The following is a 16,578-nucleotide window of genomic DNA, read 5'->3' as shown; positions in this document are numbered from 1 at the left end:
CCCTAATCAGAAAAACAGGTAGTACAGTTCAGTAGATAAATGTCTTATACGTATTTAATCGAGTGCAATGGCAGTTGGTCAACAAGTGTTACCTTGTTGACTGCACATTTTGTAGGTTCATATATGGCTGACCTCTTCCGCGAATGTAGCTGCTCCAATCTCATGTCTGTGATCTCAATTTTAGATGGTGCAAGAAACTTGCCATTGTCAAAAAGTTTGTCAAATGATGAGGGTCTAACAGACTCAATCTATATATGTGCAGAACAGGAAGGCCCACATACTGCTGAAATGTGTGCCAGAAGGAAAAAGGTTCACTTGACGGCTACATCATAGTATTACCAGTTCATGCAGTGCACACAAAATTGTAAGTTGCTTGGCAACAAGGAAGCAGGGCTTTCACTTTGTTCCTCTCTCCTATTGGAAGATCTCAGTGCACCTGACATACCAGACTACATTTTTGTGAATGAAATCCTTGACTTGGATTTGTCCATGCAAAGCAAATCCATTATAAACCAAGCTATAGTCAAGCTATTGGATGGTTCACTGAATGTATTAACAAGTCTTAAATATTTGCACTATAGGTACAAATATTTGTAAACAAAAACATTTTATTTGAGAAAAGACATGTTTCATGAAATAAAGATATATACATATCATGCCTCTAGTACTATTACCCAATCCAATAGACTACAGCACTTGATAGCTGGTAAACTATAACCCAGTGCAATAGAAAGAGAAATATAATGGCTGAGGAATAGCCAAAAAGCGCTTGTGTAGTACGATAAGTTTAACTGTCTGATTATTTTCCAACCTATGCTTTACTAGCAGTGTGAAATCATCTTTTTATCGTCACAAATCACAACTCTTAACAAAGCAAACATGTCTTAACAAATACACTGAATTGAAAAATACAGGTCAATTGATTAGTCCAGTAGAGATATTCAGTTTTACTAGACACAATAATCCTTTCTTGAAGTCCACGACGACGGGGGGGGTATAGTTAACAGTTGTTAATCGTGTATCTAAGACAAAAATGGACAGCTGTATGGAAACGCCGCATGTCTGGCAGTCGACAACCATATATGAATGTCCAAGGTCCATTCCGGAACAAGGGTTGGCGAGGGTGAAGACAAACAGTTTGTAACTTTGAGTGTTTCTATAAGCAGTCCATAGAGTTTTCTGGAAGCAAGCCCATGGGTGGGGCCTTGCCTGGAAGACAGGAAGGGGGCAGCATAGAATTGGGGGAAGGGTCCACATTCTCAGAGTCTTCCATCCGTTCAGCACATCCTTCCCAATTGATATGGAATCGTGTTACACGTGGGTTTGAAGCCAGGATATTTCTCTGCAGCTGAAAGACAAACAAACAATGTTAGGAGGCATTCCATTGAAGGAAGTGTGAATGATATACGAGTGTTGATAAATGTACACTGACAATTGTATTTGAACAATAGATATACTCAATTTAACAACACTTTTTTTGTTATTGTTTTTCTGCAGCCATACATCAGAGACAACAAGCATCTGCCCACCAAAGTAAATTGTGTAAACTACTTGGCGAACTTTAAACTTTATTCTGATTCATCTAATGCTACATGGTGTATATCAATTCATGATAACTCAGTATAATTCACCTTGGACTTACCTGTGCATAGTCTGGCTTGACAGGAGGGTTCTCACGCAGTTCAGGGTCTGTGTACTCATTGTTGACATAGTATCCGATCCTAATGAACTCTTGTCCACGATATGTGCAGGTGATAAGCGCCACAGTGACACCTACAGCATCACTCTCTGGAATCAGAGCAGTGTTTGGGGCATCAGCCTGTGGGTTGACACAGGTTAAGTCACAAGGTGAAGGAATAGAAGAGCAGCTTGTGTCTCTATAGATGTCTACAGCTGTTTAACAATGACGAACTAGTCGTTGTTCAGTGTATGTACAGAATTGTATAGAGTACAGTAGTAAGGAAAGACGTTCACTGAAAAAAGCACTGTTGTGACAAATGTTTTGTCACTAACTAACGTAGCTAGCTACTAAGGTTGTAATCCTATCAGATTTGAAAAACTCACTTGAAACACAAACATGTGTCTTCCTGCTGGTACTGGGCCAACCAGAACAGAATCAAGGGTCTGGTCGTATTCTTCGCTCTCTGCTGAGCCCACATAGATGATTTTCCATTCTAGGTCTACAACACATAACATGTTTCACACTGTGTTCAAACTTTAAATTTGCGCGCTAACGTCTAGCAAAGTCAGATGTCCAGTTAGCTCGCTACAGTAGCAAGGTAGAAAGTAGCTAATGTAGGTTAGCTAGCTAGCACTGGTTAGCTAGCTAGCTACCTAGTTGCTGTTCTGGGTAGAAAAAACGAGTTAGCTAACCTAGCTGACTATTTCGGAGAGCCACAGACTAGTTCTGGCAACAATCATATCAACTTACCTTCAGACAGGTCTTCCATGCACTCGAATGTTATTTCAAATTGGAAAGGGTTTCCGAAAGGACTAGGGTTATCAAGAACAGCAACATTTAGTACTTGGACCTTCGCCATTGTTGCAGTGTTGCCGCCGCAAATGCTGGGCTGGCGCGTAAACCAAATGCTCAAGTGTCAACGTTGGGCCCAGTTCGAACATCTAATGATGTAGCCTATACTTTCTGCTTCCTTCTTTCAGGGAATCGTAGGAATAATCAAAGCATTATATTGAGTCTTAATGGTGCAACGCCGTAAATTGCATAACACTATATTGATAAGATAATGGAAGTTTTGTTGACAATACTATTGTTAGTGTGCAAGGTGAGTGTGATGTTAGTCGAATGGGATCCCTTTGGAAAGGCATTGTTATTCATGTAACAACCAGATGAGGGCAGTTCATTTGTATGGTGCAGTCGTCTCTTTCACTCTCAGCGTCTGCATACAGAGTATAATTGTAGCTTAAATCAGCAAAACTTTTAAATAAGTAAGTTAGTAACAGCGTACAAACGGATTAAACCGAAACATATAAAATTTTACAACATTTGCACCAAAAAAGATTCACACAGCATACAGCATAATTTGAAGTGCCCCAATTGGGTAGGCTAATTATTGTTGGGATGAGTGAATCACCTGTCACTACGCCAATTTGAACGCCAAATAGCCCAGTCCTACAATGCACATTTACATCTAGCCGAATCTTTTTACTCTTGTAGGCTACATGACACTGCTGTAGTTACAAGAAAGGATTATTTTCGATAAATCCATTGTGGTATTTTAGGAATGTGTGATCTACATTTGAGACTACGATAAAAACGCGTTTTTGTGCACACCACTAGATGTCATATTTCACACTGAAACCAGATTAAATCTAAATTGTTATTACATCATAATAATGAGAATTGTAATAATAATGAGAATTACACGATCATATCACAAATACAGCCATGGCCTATGCTATAACTGAGATTAGACTACAATTACAGTTAAAACATATTTGGTAGAACAATTGTTAAGAGGCCAGTCATGAATTCCATTTAGAAGTTGGACAGAAACGTCAACGAAATCGACATGAAACGCAATATGAGAGGGGCCTGCATGAGTGTAGTGATAGGTCCATTGAGCAGGTGGATTTTCTCCTCTGCCTCCCTCTTTGACTCGGGTGTGCATACAAAGGCTATCTGTTCTTCCCGTGCAACGGGTTGGTACTATGCACAGGTACTGTAACATGAGACATGACCATGTGACCAAGGCCGAAGAGAGGGGGAAAAAAACTGTTTTACATAGTTAAAGCCACAGGTAGGCTAGGCTACGATGATGTCGAGACGCATTGATCATTTATCATCTTAAAGGATAACTTTAAAAAATCATTAAGGCATTTGATGAAGTTTGGATGTTCAGTTGGTCTCTTGATAAGGTGAGGCGGAAGTAAACAGTTGTTTTTACACGGAATCTACTTACTACTTATTTTCCGGTTGCCTCACCTGGATATCTATTGCAGGCAGAGCAAGTCGGTATGTACTTCATATTCAATATAGTTAAACATATGATGGTATAGGCTTACTGTGTGTAGAACTGAAGCGTTGGTCTTTCATTGGGCACGGATTACCAAATAGCCTACAGGCAACTGTTGCGGTTGAAGTACGCTTGAACTAAGTGACATAGCATATTTTGAAACCAACTATTACAATTTATTAAATCCATGATACGATTTCAGCTGTTATTGTTTTGATATAACTACTATTGAAAATATTTTCTATTTAAACTCGGATTGATTGTTATGGATGTATCGTACCATACACCCTTCCTTTTTGAACAGGTGCAATTTTAGACAGCGCCTTTTGCCCTTTTGGATTTCGCACGCACTATCAACAAAAGTACTTTAAAAAGTAGGCCTATTGCAATTGAAAACATCTATACCTATATCTCCTCCGCATATTCCTGTGCCTGACAACACTGGCATGTAGGATTCCACAGGTTTACTGTATCTCTAATCCTTGTAATGTGGGCTCAGTGGTCAAATCAAAGGATACCCAAATGAATCTTTTAGACACCACTGACTAATGTGTAGTTTTGGACCCATGTGGCATGTAACAGTACATTAACTTGACAATGATAACAACATTGATTAGACTCCCAAATTGGAATAGTTTTGTATTCATACACAAGCCATGTGATTTTTACTGTAACATTTCTGTTCACAATCTAGACAGCCTCTAGGGTTGTGTTGAATGTTGGTCCTGCTGAAATGGCCCTAAATTGATGTCCCAATGGCAGTCTACACTCTATGAGGCCCTCCTGGTGCTAGATAGACATGGCACTGCCCCTGGATATCATTCCGATGCCTGGTCTATTGGCAGGGAGTGTCCTGCTACTGGTGCTAGCCATTAATCATGCCGAAGGTGAGTCACTCCATCCCTACGTCCTACAACTACATTCATTCTGTTAGCCCTTCCTCTATACAGTAAAGTGTATTATACAACATGAAAACACACCCAGTCTCAATTATTGTAGCCTCAAAAGCTGTTGCAGTTGCTCATAGCTCAGAGAACCAGACATGTTATGACATGTTGCCATAGCAAGACCGTCTCATAAGATTTGGTTTAAATGTAATGTGACTGTGCTCAGGAATGTGACCACAATAATTGTTTAAAACCTCTGTAACGTTCAAACTGTCAACGTTCCATTGTATTGCAAGCTAAAAGTAACTTGCCAATATTACTGCCCTAAACATGTAGAGATCCAATAGAGAGAGCAAATGTATTCACCCTCCCCCAAGTATACCGTTTCTTTTTGTGTGTTTTTTTCAGAAAGGTGTACTTTTGTCCTTGAGAAACTTTCTGTTTACTCTAGTTAAAGATTAACTCACTTTAAATCCCCTGAGCGGACTGATAAGGCTTCTAAACAAGACACCTTCGACCATTCAATTTCTCAAAAATAAGCATAATGACAAGTTGACATGTGTTTTTTTATGATTTTAAATGAATGAGTTTGGAAAATGTCACTGACCACAGTCACAGGCTGCATTCCAAGCACTCACCTCCCCCTCGCTGTTCAAGCTGTTACTGTGCTTGTGATCTCAAATAAAAATCACATGGTTGGCCATGGATAAAGTTCCTGAGACACAGTTGCAGTAGCTGGACTTGAATACTTTTGCAAAGCAACACCTTGTGTATTCTATATTACCTAGAACATGAAAGTCCACATTTAGTTTTTGGTTAATTTGACACATTTACACATTACACACAGTATTGCTGGTTTAACTAGTGTTTGTGTTGTTTTAATGCAGTGTTTATAATGTCACACTGCTTTCATGACCAGGACTTTGATACATTTTTATTCAAAGGTAATAACAATCTTGGACTCTTTTCATAGGTCAGAACAATTCAACTACCAGTCCCCCTATAAATCTTACAACAACAAGTGCCTCGGTTAGTATGCTATTCACATTTTCTTCCTGCATAAGTTAGGCCATTTCACTACTGAAGAGAGTAGCTTTAATCCTTGTGTTATTCCACCTGCAGGGGCCAAACATTGCTGCCATTGTTGCCCCAACTGTTATCCTGGGGCTTTTGGCTATAGCTTCTGCGGTCCTTGCATGGCTTTTTTGTGTGGTTAAGAAGAGGCGGCAGACTGAGGGGACGTACCATCCTAGTGCTGAGGAGCAATCGGGGGCTCGCAGTGTCGAAGCACCAGACACACTCAAACTACCCAAGGAAGAAAGGCTCATTTGAGCCTTGCTCGTGGTGTTTGGGGTTGCTATTTGGTGGCAACTCAGCACCTGGAATCATTAACACCTCATTTGACCTTATTATTGGAGGAAGAACTACCTGTGCAGAAATGCAGAAAAGGATGTGTGAGCTGCAAGATGTGAAAGGTCATTACAAAAAAAGCCCTGGAAAAGGACATTATCAAGTTCTGGGTTCATGATCTGCTTTGGTAGCCACGGATAATCCCTGACTTTTCCACAATTGTTGACTGTAAATAACAATTGCTTATTCAAGAGGAACAAATGCTAAAATGGTCTTACGGACGGAGGTATCAGACTACTGCACTAAATGAAAGAGGAACAGTATTTTGTCATTACGCATTTCACTGATGTTGTGACCTATCGGTCACGGCCAATCTGTCTTGCTTTTCAATAGCTAAATGGTGGAGATTACAACCTATAAATACATTTCTGTTTCAGGATCATTCATTCAGGATGATGCGTTGAATACTGAATTCTGAATACCACTATTGACTGTTGATATTTATGATTTCTAGATCATTTTACTTCAGTACTGCACTGTATTTCAACCACAGACTAGTGTTGTTGAAGGAAACACTATGGACTTGCCTTTTATTGGTTATTAACTAGTCAATTATCTAATATCTAATATCAGTTGTTCTGTCTTATTATATTGATTCAAATAATTTTCAGTTAATACAATAGTATTGATTATATCACCAAAAAGGAATAAATGTTTACACTTGAATATTTAATCTTCCAATTATTCCACTAAGTAAATGCTGCAAGATTTCTAGAATTTGGTATGTCAATGAATAATGACACTGATGTGGAGATATTTAGCAATGTTTTATCTATGCGCACAGTGGAATAAACTGCTGGTTATGTTTAAAATTATTTACCTAACGTTGTCACAACATTAGCAATTGTGTAGCTGCTTTCTCTTAATGAATTATAGGAATGCAGAGTCTGCTTGTGTGTCTCATGATCACAGTAGGCAAAGCATATTGTTCTTATTTTGCAATATGTGGTGAATTGAGACTTGGATTTGAGCTGTCTGGCTATTTCTCTGGTTGTTTGACATGTTTTGAAATTAATACGATCATTCAATGTCAATGCTGCCATCTGGTGGCACACGTGTCACAAGTATTGTTTTTCAATACGTATCAAATTAGCATTTCTTTTTATATAATAAAATAAAGACGGTCAGCAAGATTATCAGTTAATCAGACACCAACTTTTAATTATTTTCCAATTCAAGGGTTTCACAGTTAAATTCACTTTCTTTCATAATAAAATTACTGGATGGATGTGGGTATGGGAAGAATTCATTGCATTCAAAACAAAGACACATAAAAGTTCACTACTATAAGTTAACATCACTGTATGCCAAACCATTTCATGTAAGGCAAACAATTTAAAGTGAGTTGAGACACAAAGGAGAAAGATAGGTATGGAGTTGGGAATGTAATGAAATGTTTAGCAATAAAGTGGCCGGAGGGTTTAGGCCACTTCCTCTTCTCCTTCCTCCTCAAACTCGCCCTCCTCTGCAGTGGCGTCCTGGTACTGCTGGTACTCCGACACCAGGTCGTTCATGTTGCTCTCGGCCTCCGTGAACTCCATCTCATCCATGCCCTCGCCAGTGTACCAGTGGAGGAAGGCCTTACGACGGAACATGGCGGTGAACTGCTCAGAGATACGCTTGAACAGCTCCTGGATAGCAGTGCTGTTGCCGATGAAAGTGGCGGCCATTTTGAGCCCACGGGGAGGGATGTCGCAGACGGCCGTCTTCACGTTGTTGGGGATCCACTCCACGAAGTAGCTGCTGTTCTTGTTCTGCACGTTCAGCATCTGCTCGTCCACCTCCTTCATGGACATGCGGCCGCGGAACACGGCGGCCACGGTCAGGTAGCGGCCGTGGCGGGGGTCGCAGGCGGCCATCATGTTCTTGGCGTCAAACATTTGCTGGGTGAGCTCAGGCACGGACAGGGCGCGGTACTGCTGGCTCCCCCTGCTGGTGAGAGGGGCAAAGCCGGGCATGAAGAAGTGCAGCCGGGGGAAAGGCACCATGTTCACGGCAAGCTTACGCAGGTCGGCATTGAGTTGGCCAGGGAAGCGAAGGCAGGTGGTCACCCCACTCATGGTGGCAGAGACCAGGTGGTTGAGGTCTCCGTAGGTGGGAGTGGTGAGCTTGAGAGTGCGGAAGCAGATGTCGTAGAGAGCTTCATTGTCAATGCAGTAGGTTTCGTCTGTGTTTTCGACCAGTTGGTGCACGGAGAGGGTGGCGTTGTAGGGCTCCACCACAGTGTCAGACACTTTAGGAGAAGGCACCACACTGAAGGTGTTCATGATGCGGTCAGGGTACTCCTCACGGATCTTGCTGATGAGCAGGGTACCCATCCCTGAACCAGTGCCCCCTCCCAGGGAATGGGTGAGCTGGAAGCCCTGGAGGCAGTCACAGCTCTCAGCCTCCTTCCTCACCACGTCCAGGACTGAGTCCACCAGCTCAGCCCCCTCAGTGTAGTGGCCCTTGGCCCAGTTGTTTCCAGCACCACTCTGGCCTATAGAGAAAGCAGAAGATTTGAGATGAACAGAAAAGCATTAGAGGATTACCCGTTATGATACTAAAAAGGCCTGAATTGAAGATAAACAACACATCTAGCATAACCAATCAGAGACAATTGAAAGTAGACAATGAAATTACAATGAAATACATGACTGGACTCCATACTGTTAGACACCTTTGATTAAAAAACACCTACCAAAGACAAAGTTGTCAGGCCTGAAGATCTGTCCGAAGGGTCCCGACCTGACTGAGTCCATGGTGCCAGGCTCTAGGTCCACCAGGATGGCACGAGGAACATACTTTCCACCTGCAAATGTGACAGGTTAATCCCTGATTGTTTTCACTGGTTCATGATGATGCTGGTATAGCATGAACTATAATGGTTTATTTAGGATAGGAGAGTTATACGTATACAGCAAAAATAACGACCTGAGGCCTCATTGTAATAGACACTGATCCTGTCCAGCTGCAGGTCACTGTCTCCATGGTAGGAACCAGTGGGGTCGATGCCATGTTCATCACTAATCACCTCCCAGAACTGAGGGACAGGGAGAGAGAATGGGTGTCGGTTGGGGAAAAAGGATGGGTGTAAGGATTTTGACTGATTAATTGCTAGTTTTGAATATAAACCTTACATATTTGCGTCTCATGAGCCATGCATATGTGATACATTGTGTGTTTGCAGCTGAACATTGTTATGCAATAATGGTAGCTTGAACTCCAAACAGGCAACTAAATCATAAGAAAGAGAAATGTAGAATAAATAGGTCAAGTTGATTGGGCAGGGAATGACATCTGATGGCATCAGTTTGAGACACCATGACAGTATACTACAATCTTCCTCCTCAATGATTATAACAAGGTAGACTAACAATGAGGAGCTACAATGCATTTGACATTAATTTGTGTGACCTATATTCAATAATTATAGGCACAAAAACAATAATGCTATATGATAAAAAGCGAATTGGATAGTCTACAATAATGTATTTATTTCATGCACAAAATATGCTAAATCTTCTGTTCTGTAAATCATGCAGTTTCATGATGGAAATTCAGGGATCCTCCATTTTCTGCGGCTTTCTAGCGAATTGTGATAGGATTAGTTGCCTTTCAGCTGCAAGAAAATGAATCCTGCAAGCAATCATGCATGTAAATATGTTTTTTTAAATCAAAATATCAAACTAATATATTTCATACCTTTGCTCCAATCTGGTTACCGCACTGGCCAGCTTGCAGATGCACAATTTCGCGCATTTTGATAAGAGGATTTGACAGAGAGCTATGGACTCAGGATTCTTCTCGCAGAACGCTCATGCGCTTTGGCAGTCTAGGTCACGCCCGTCTTTAAAACGACAATTGGACCAAATCATTGATGCAACTTTACGTCATCCCCATGGTAACCAAAGACAGGAGGAGGAGATGATCTTTGTTTGTGATAAAGATAGACATTGACAAGCTAGATCGACTAGAAGCTACGTGATAGCAGTAGCAAATATGATCAAAGATCATATGATTACTTTGCCTGTTTACGGGAAGTCAAAGTAAATGGGCCTGTATAATATAGCTCGTTTGAACACAATCAGTCAGAGGCGGGGCGGCCTCGGAGCCTTCCCAAGCGACACCCAAACTGACTAATAAATAACACCACAGACCTCAACCCTCTTCTTTTTTTTCTCTCATCTTGAATGTTTTGTATGTAGAATGTTCTATATAGTCATTGAATCAAGTATTCGAGTTTCAGACATTTCTATACCTTACACGTAAAAAAAACCATTCTATTCTAAACGAGTAACAACAAGTTTGAAACTATTTCACATTTGACCTACTGTAGGCTACCGAACAGGCTTGGCTTCCTGTTTCCCAGGGTTTTTGCATTCAGTGTGTCAAACGTGCTCTGCGTCTCTGGAGTCAAACCGAAAACAGGAAAATGGTCTTTTCTAAAATGGTTTGCTCTGCGTCAAGAACAATGGAACAACAAAGACTTTAGACTTTTCATTATACGCTAAATGCTGTCTAGATTTATGTAACGTTTAAAACAACCTATTTTTCTTCCTCTCTATTACAAAGTGTAGTTAGTCTTCAAGGTCGGACAAGTACTTTTTGGGACATTGGAGCTGCTGTAGCCAACCCCTGACCAGGTGAAGGACATGTCATGTGGCGTCTCTCTCCCCGAGGAGGACCTCTCCTGTCCTGTTTGCATTGACATCTTCAGTGACCCTGTCCTGCTGACATGCAGCCACAGCGTCTGTCGGAGCTGTCTGCAGCGCTGCTGGGACACCTCAGCCTCCAGAGAGTGCCCAGTCTGCAGGTGCAGGGCCTCCAAGCGCAGCCCACCCTCCAACCTGGCCCTGAAGAACCTCTGTGAGGCCTTGGTACAGAGCAGGCGGGAGAGCCATGCAGGCAGGGAGAGATTACTCTGCAGCCTGCACGGGGAGCAATTGAAATTATTCTGCCTGGCCGACATGCAGCCCGTCTGTGTGGTGTGCCAATCCTCCAAAATGCACAAACACCATGAGTGTTCACCGATAGAGGAGGCGGCACTGGATTGCAAGGTGAGTGAGAGGTTTAGTGACTCAGTGCCCACACAGAATAACACAAAAACAGATGACTCAAATAACCATGTTGTTGCATTCCAGTCAGGTTGAAGGTAGAATGCTTTACATTTTGACCAGGGAATTTGAATGTCAAAGCTTAGGTTTATCGCCATCTAACAGTTTATCACCATCTAATCAGGGGTCTTGATGCTGTCAAATACAAAACATTTCATGTTTAGAGTATACAGTAAGTGCATGAAAGTATGGATGGATGGCCTGGTTCACACAAATAGAATTCCTCTTCCAGAATGAGATCTGTGCTTCACTGAAGACCCTGAAAGACACTCTGGACTCCCTCACCAGGGTACCCAATACATTAAAGACCACGCTAGCACACATTAAGGTAACTCCTAACACATCACCAGTCTGGTGTCCAAAAATTCACAGAAAAAAAAAAAAAAAATGTATCTGTGTTTTTATGTTCTTCAGAGTCAGGCTCTGGAGACTGAACAAAAGATGAAAGAACAGTTTGGACAGTTGCACCAGTTTCTGTACGAAGAGGAGACGGCCATGTTAGCAGGTCTGAGGAAGGAGGAGGAGGAGAAGAGGAGTCTTGTGATTACAGCGATGACAGAGACTGCTGCAAGGACACTGTTTCTCACAGAGACTATCGCAGTCCTCGAGAAGGAGATTGCGGAAGATGACATGGCATTGCTACAGGTCTGTATACATCTAGGATACCGTCCAATTAATTGAGACAATCGACGAGGATCTTAACAGCGCTAATGGTATGTTAGGTGTGAACTTGACACAATGTGTTTGTTTTCCCCAGAACTTCAAAGCCACTTTGGAAAGGTATTTGAGCACACTGTCTGTGTTGAACAACCCCCCCCACACACAAACAAACACACACACATGCACTCACACATAAACACACATACACACATCCTTCCTTTCAAACACACTTTGCTTCCTATTTTGTTTCAGAGGGAGCTGTGCGCCACAGCCTTCAGTGACAGTTTCAGGGTTACTTGTTGATGCGGCCAAACATCTGTGTAATCTCAAGTACAGAGTCTGGGAGAGAATGTCACACCATGTGGATAAAGGTAAAGTAGTAGAGAGTCAAATGGCTGAGTGTTTAGGGAATCGGGCTATTAATCAAAAGGTTTCCAGTCAAATTCCCGGCCGTGCCAAATAATGTTTTGTCCTTGGGCAAGGCACGTCACCCTACTTGCCTCGGGAGAAATGTCCCTGTACTTACTGTAAATCGCTCTGGATAAGTGCGTAACATAGTATATGTAATCCAACAGACAGTCTATCTATTAATCCAGCAGGGAGATGGAAACTCTTTCCTGCCCTCTAATCTTAACTTTCCTATTTCCTTTCCCTCAGCTCCTGTGATTTTGGATCCAAACACAGCCCACCCCTGCCTCATCTTGTCTGATGACCTGACTTCACTCCACTACAGCAGCTTGCCCCTGGGTGTCCCTGACAACCCTGAGCGCTTCCACATGAGTGCAGAGGTAGTGGGCATGACAGGACTCGGCTCAGGAAGTCACTGCTGGGAAGTGGAAACAGGAAGTAACGAGGACTGGATTCTGGGTGTGGTCAGTGAGTCTGTACCCAGAGCGGCTGAGGTGTTAGCCAGGCCTGAGAATGGCTTCTGGACCTTGTGTCTGAGGAATGAAGAGTACAGAGCCATGACTTCTCCCCCAACACTGCTGGCTGTTGCTAGGAAACCCCAAAGGGTCAGAGTGCAGATTGACTGGGACAAGGGGGAGGTGTCTTTCTTTGACTCCACTGATCGAGATGCGGCCTTGTACTCATTCTCGCAAACCAAGTTTACAGAGAGAGTTTTCCCATATTTTTATACACAAAGTAAACACCCGCTGAGAATCCTTAATGAGGAAAAACAATGTGTTGGATGACAAGAGTTATATTTTAATGACAATGTCACAAATGATGAGGTTATGAAAAGGACAGAGTGACTTGAGAGTTTCATTTTTACTTCATGTAATGTAGTTTCCATATTATATGAATGATGATCAATAATGTATTTTTTACTTTTCAAGGAAATGATCTTGAATATAAAAATGTGCATTATGTTTCCACATGCAGTTTTAAACTTGTACACATGGTGGCGCCCCAGCTCCATCTGAATGCGATCCATAGAGAACAGGATGACGCTTACCCATAATATCTAATTTGCTCTTTATATATTTCTTCGTTGAAAATGTACAAGCTGATGTGGCTACATCAATACATCACTATTTAATAGAACTCTGCCTCAAACTACTTTTCCTTTGACTACTTGTCCATACTTTAAATCACCTAAGAAAACATACTATATGTTTAGCAAAACAACCTTTGGACAAAGACGTGGTTAATCTTTGACTTTTAAGCAGCATTAACAGGAGGTGAATCGGGCTTCTCCTTAGAAGTGTTCCATCTCTTCAGGCAGAAGTCAGGAAGGAAGGGAACCTTCTCAAGGCGGGAGAGGTAGATGAGTGGCTGGATGCTGCTACTGATGTTGACAAAGGCAAAGCCCACAGGCTGCACATAGCAGCGGAAGGCATGCGGCGGGTAGTAGTCCTGGAAGGGGAACAGGGCTACAGGTGGCAGGTAGTTAAACACAACAATAGCCAAGATGGAAAGCACCATGTTAAACGCTTTCTTCTTCATGGGGTGCATTTCATCCTTGCCTGCCCCACGGGACCTTTTCAAGGCCAACAGGATGGCAATGTTGCAAAAAACCATCCAGGTGAAGCTTGCCAGGATCTCACCAGTGAAGACCTTTTCAAAGTTACGGAGGCCCCCAACTGTCTTGGCCGAAGCATAGGCAAAGGTGAGACACAGCACAAAAACAGAGAGACCTATCCGGTACTTGTTGTCCTTGAGTTGGCTGAAAGCTATGGGGAAGATAACTGCCACAAAGCGATCCAGGCAAATACAGGAGAGGAAGAGGGGGCCACTGGTGTCTTTGACACCGTAGGAGAACTTAAAGGCCGACCACATCTTCATGCTTTCCCAGTAGTAGAGATTTAGGTAGATGAGGGGGACCATGCAACCAAAGTAGAAATCCATGAAGGCAAGGCACCCTAGGAAGATGTCGGACGTGGAGGGCTGGTGGCGGTTACGGATGAGGATCACCATCACCATGATGTTGGCAGGAATGCCCACCACCACGTTGAAAGTCTGCACGGTCAGGTCAAAGAGAATGCCTTCCACCATGTCGTCGCAGCCATCGAACACGCTAAAGTGGTGCACGACCGTAGCGTTGGCTAGGGTGTCAATGGGGGCGTCACGGGTGGATGGCAGGGGGGGCGGGGTGGTGGTGGTGGTGGTGTTCACTGTCAGGTATTTATTCAGAAGGTCCCACATGATGCCCTCACAGAGATCAGATTGAGATCAACAGCACGAGTCTGAAGGGAGAACATAGAGAAGGGTTAGGTTTGGTAAACATCAAGACATCCAGATGTACTCTCTCTCCGGCTTTGGCTCCATTAGTCTCATCAGCTCTCCTGAGTCCCTGATGATTGGAACTGGTCTACTGTGCCACAAAACCCTGTTGAAAAAACAGCAGGGACAAACAGAAAGAGGGCATCCCGCAGGCTGTTATTCTGTTTTTGAGTTGTGGTGAGGCACCCTCTGGGCCCTGTTTCTCTCTGGAGAACCACTTCTCTGTACACACCAGGAAATCAACTCCCAACTGACTCGCTCCCCCAGTGCTGTTCCACCAACCCCGCCCCTCTCACATGGAGATAAAAGGACACACGGCTGTGTAACCGGGCGTTAGAAGTCCTTGTCAGGCATCTGTGGTGATTGGTGCATTCAAGCAATTGTTGTGAGTCTTGGCTGACATTTTTCTATTCAGTTATTCAGAGTTTTTTTTTTTTTTTTTTTACACAAATGCAAGCAAGTCATCTATAAAACATGGCTTTTTGAAATCCAGGAGTTGCCAGAATACATTGTTGACAACAAATATCGACTTGACTGATGGAAACAGTTCTGCCAAGGAACTGTCAGACATCCTAGTCCTGATTTCCTTCGACAGTCTAAGTCCTGCTGTAGTGTGCGTGCCACAGGCAGGAATCATCCATGCTCCAGTACTCTGAGGGCCTGCTCTGGGTCACACTTTTTCCCTTCTTACCCCTCCTTACTTGTATGGTGTGTCATCGTTTTCGTATGTGTATTGTATGAGACCTGTGAGTTTTTGTATTCAGGGCTTTTATGTATTTATCTATTGTTTTTACTGTACAGCACTTCACACAGGTGTTCACTTTGGATTTTAAAGTGCTCTATAAATAAATGTGGCTTGCTTGCTTGCTTATTCTTTCCAGGCCTTTCTAGGTTTCTACCTCACCCTCTGACCTCTGAGCTGGTCCTTTTTCTCTTGTGGAACCAGAGGCCAGACTGTTGTTTTGTGCCGATGGTACTACAGATGCAAAACCGGATCAAAACATTCTTTGTTTATAACCAGCTGTGAAACCAAAATAAATGATGGCTGAGTTGGCGTGATGGTGACAGCCGGTGTTAAATGCCCATATAACACGATTACTGTTGAAAGCATTTAGCATCAGAGTCTAATTTGGTGTATTAGAACATTGGAGGAATTATGTGATATGAGAAGGTGATCATTCATAATCAATTTAGAATGTCACCCGTCACCTCAAGATGTCAATGTTTCATCCCGTCAAGGCATGTTATTCAACCCAATCCATGTTATGGAAACCTGTCACAATAACACTGCCTTTCTGTCTTCACTCTGGAACAGGAAATGAATAAACATTTCCATATTGGGAATGTTAATCAATCCATAACGTTAACACAAATTCACAACAACTGTTTTGTTTGAGACCTTCTAAGCCAAACTGACAAGGCAATCAAAATAAATCCATGTTGTCATTCAAATGATCAGCATGTCTTGATGTAAGCCTACAACACAGGGTAAAATGACAAAAAAGATCAAACATACACTTACCTCAGCAACGACGAAGCTCTATCTTGCAGAAAGTGGAGGTTCTCAAAGACGGTGATTTATTTGTGGGTTTCAGTTTATATATTCTCTGAAGAGGGATTTGTTTGTGCTGGGGGAAGTAAATGGGAGGTCCTTCCACTTTTAGGACATGCTCCTGTGGGGTCTAACACGTACTCTCTTATTGGTTAGCATGTGGTCCTCTATGGTCCACGCCATCCTTATCACCTCAAAGTATTTCTGAATGTTGGCTGACCATATCTACTAATGCCAAAAAATGCAAGTATACATTTAAGTAAAAGTATAATGAA

General features: G+C 42.5%; 5 protein-coding genes across 5 annotated transcripts; 2 read left to right on the top strand and 3 right to left on the bottom strand.

Moving 5' to 3' along the window:
• Positions 1-588: 588 nt before the first annotated feature.
• Positions 589-2,814, bottom strand: asf1ba (anti-silencing function 1Ba histone chaperone). Its single transcript, XM_084677817.1, has 4 exons — positions 2,432-2,814; positions 2,065-2,180; positions 1,643-1,819; positions 589-1,348 (listed from the first exon to the last, which is right to left on the bottom strand). Exons 1-4 carry the CDS (start codon positions 2,538-2,540, stop codon positions 1,157-1,159), a joined length of 594 nt encoding a protein of 197 aa, XP_084533943.1. The 5' UTR covers positions 2,541-2,814; the 3' UTR covers positions 589-1,156.
• Positions 2,815-3,450: 636 nt separating this feature from the next.
• On the top strand, positions 3,451-7,415 carry crb3a (crumbs homolog 3a). Its single transcript, XM_084676798.1, has 4 exons — positions 3,451-3,973; positions 4,669-4,861; positions 5,835-5,890; positions 5,984-7,415. Exons 2-4 carry the CDS (start codon positions 4,774-4,776, stop codon positions 6,191-6,193), a joined length of 354 nt encoding a protein of 117 aa, XP_084532924.1. The 5' UTR covers positions 3,451-3,973; positions 4,669-4,773; the 3' UTR covers positions 6,194-7,415.
• tubb4bl (tubulin, beta 4B class IVb-like) lies at positions 7,385-10,106 on the bottom strand. The gene is made up of 4 exons (XM_084676797.1): positions 9,956-10,106; positions 9,185-9,293; positions 8,952-9,062; positions 7,385-8,750 (listed from the first exon to the last, which is right to left on the bottom strand). Exons 1-4 carry the CDS (start codon positions 10,010-10,012, stop codon positions 7,693-7,695), a joined length of 1,335 nt encoding a protein of 444 aa, XP_084532923.1. The 5' UTR covers positions 10,013-10,106; the 3' UTR covers positions 7,385-7,692.
• A 508-nt stretch (positions 10,107-10,614) lies between these two features.
• On the top strand, positions 10,615-13,619 carry LOC146253301 (E3 ubiquitin-protein ligase TRIM35). Its single transcript, XM_084676795.1, has 6 exons — positions 10,615-11,310; positions 11,600-11,695; positions 11,782-12,012; positions 12,125-12,147; positions 12,280-12,398; positions 12,685-13,619. Exons 1-6 carry the CDS (start codon positions 10,906-10,908, stop codon positions 13,218-13,220), a joined length of 1,410 nt encoding a protein of 469 aa, XP_084532921.1. The 5' UTR covers positions 10,615-10,905; the 3' UTR covers positions 13,221-13,619.
• Positions 13,620-13,689: 70 nt separating this feature from the next.
• On the bottom strand, positions 13,690-14,673 carry LOC146253300 (G-protein coupled receptor 183-like). Its single transcript, XM_084676829.1, has one exon. It carries the CDS (start codon positions 14,671-14,673, stop codon positions 13,690-13,692), a length of 984 nt encoding a protein of 327 aa, XP_084532955.1.
• Positions 14,674-16,578: the final 1,905 nt, after the last annotated feature.

This window comes from Hypomesus nipponensis, chromosome 17, assembly GCF_054491055.1.
Source record: "Hypomesus nipponensis isolate SF chromosome 17, ASM5449105v1, whole genome shotgun sequence".
NCBI lineage: Eukaryota > Metazoa > Chordata > Actinopteri > Osmeriformes > Osmeridae > Hypomesus > Hypomesus nipponensis.
The sequence above is the reverse complement of the archived record's forward strand: the minus strand, read 5'-3'. Positions and strand labels throughout refer to the sequence as shown.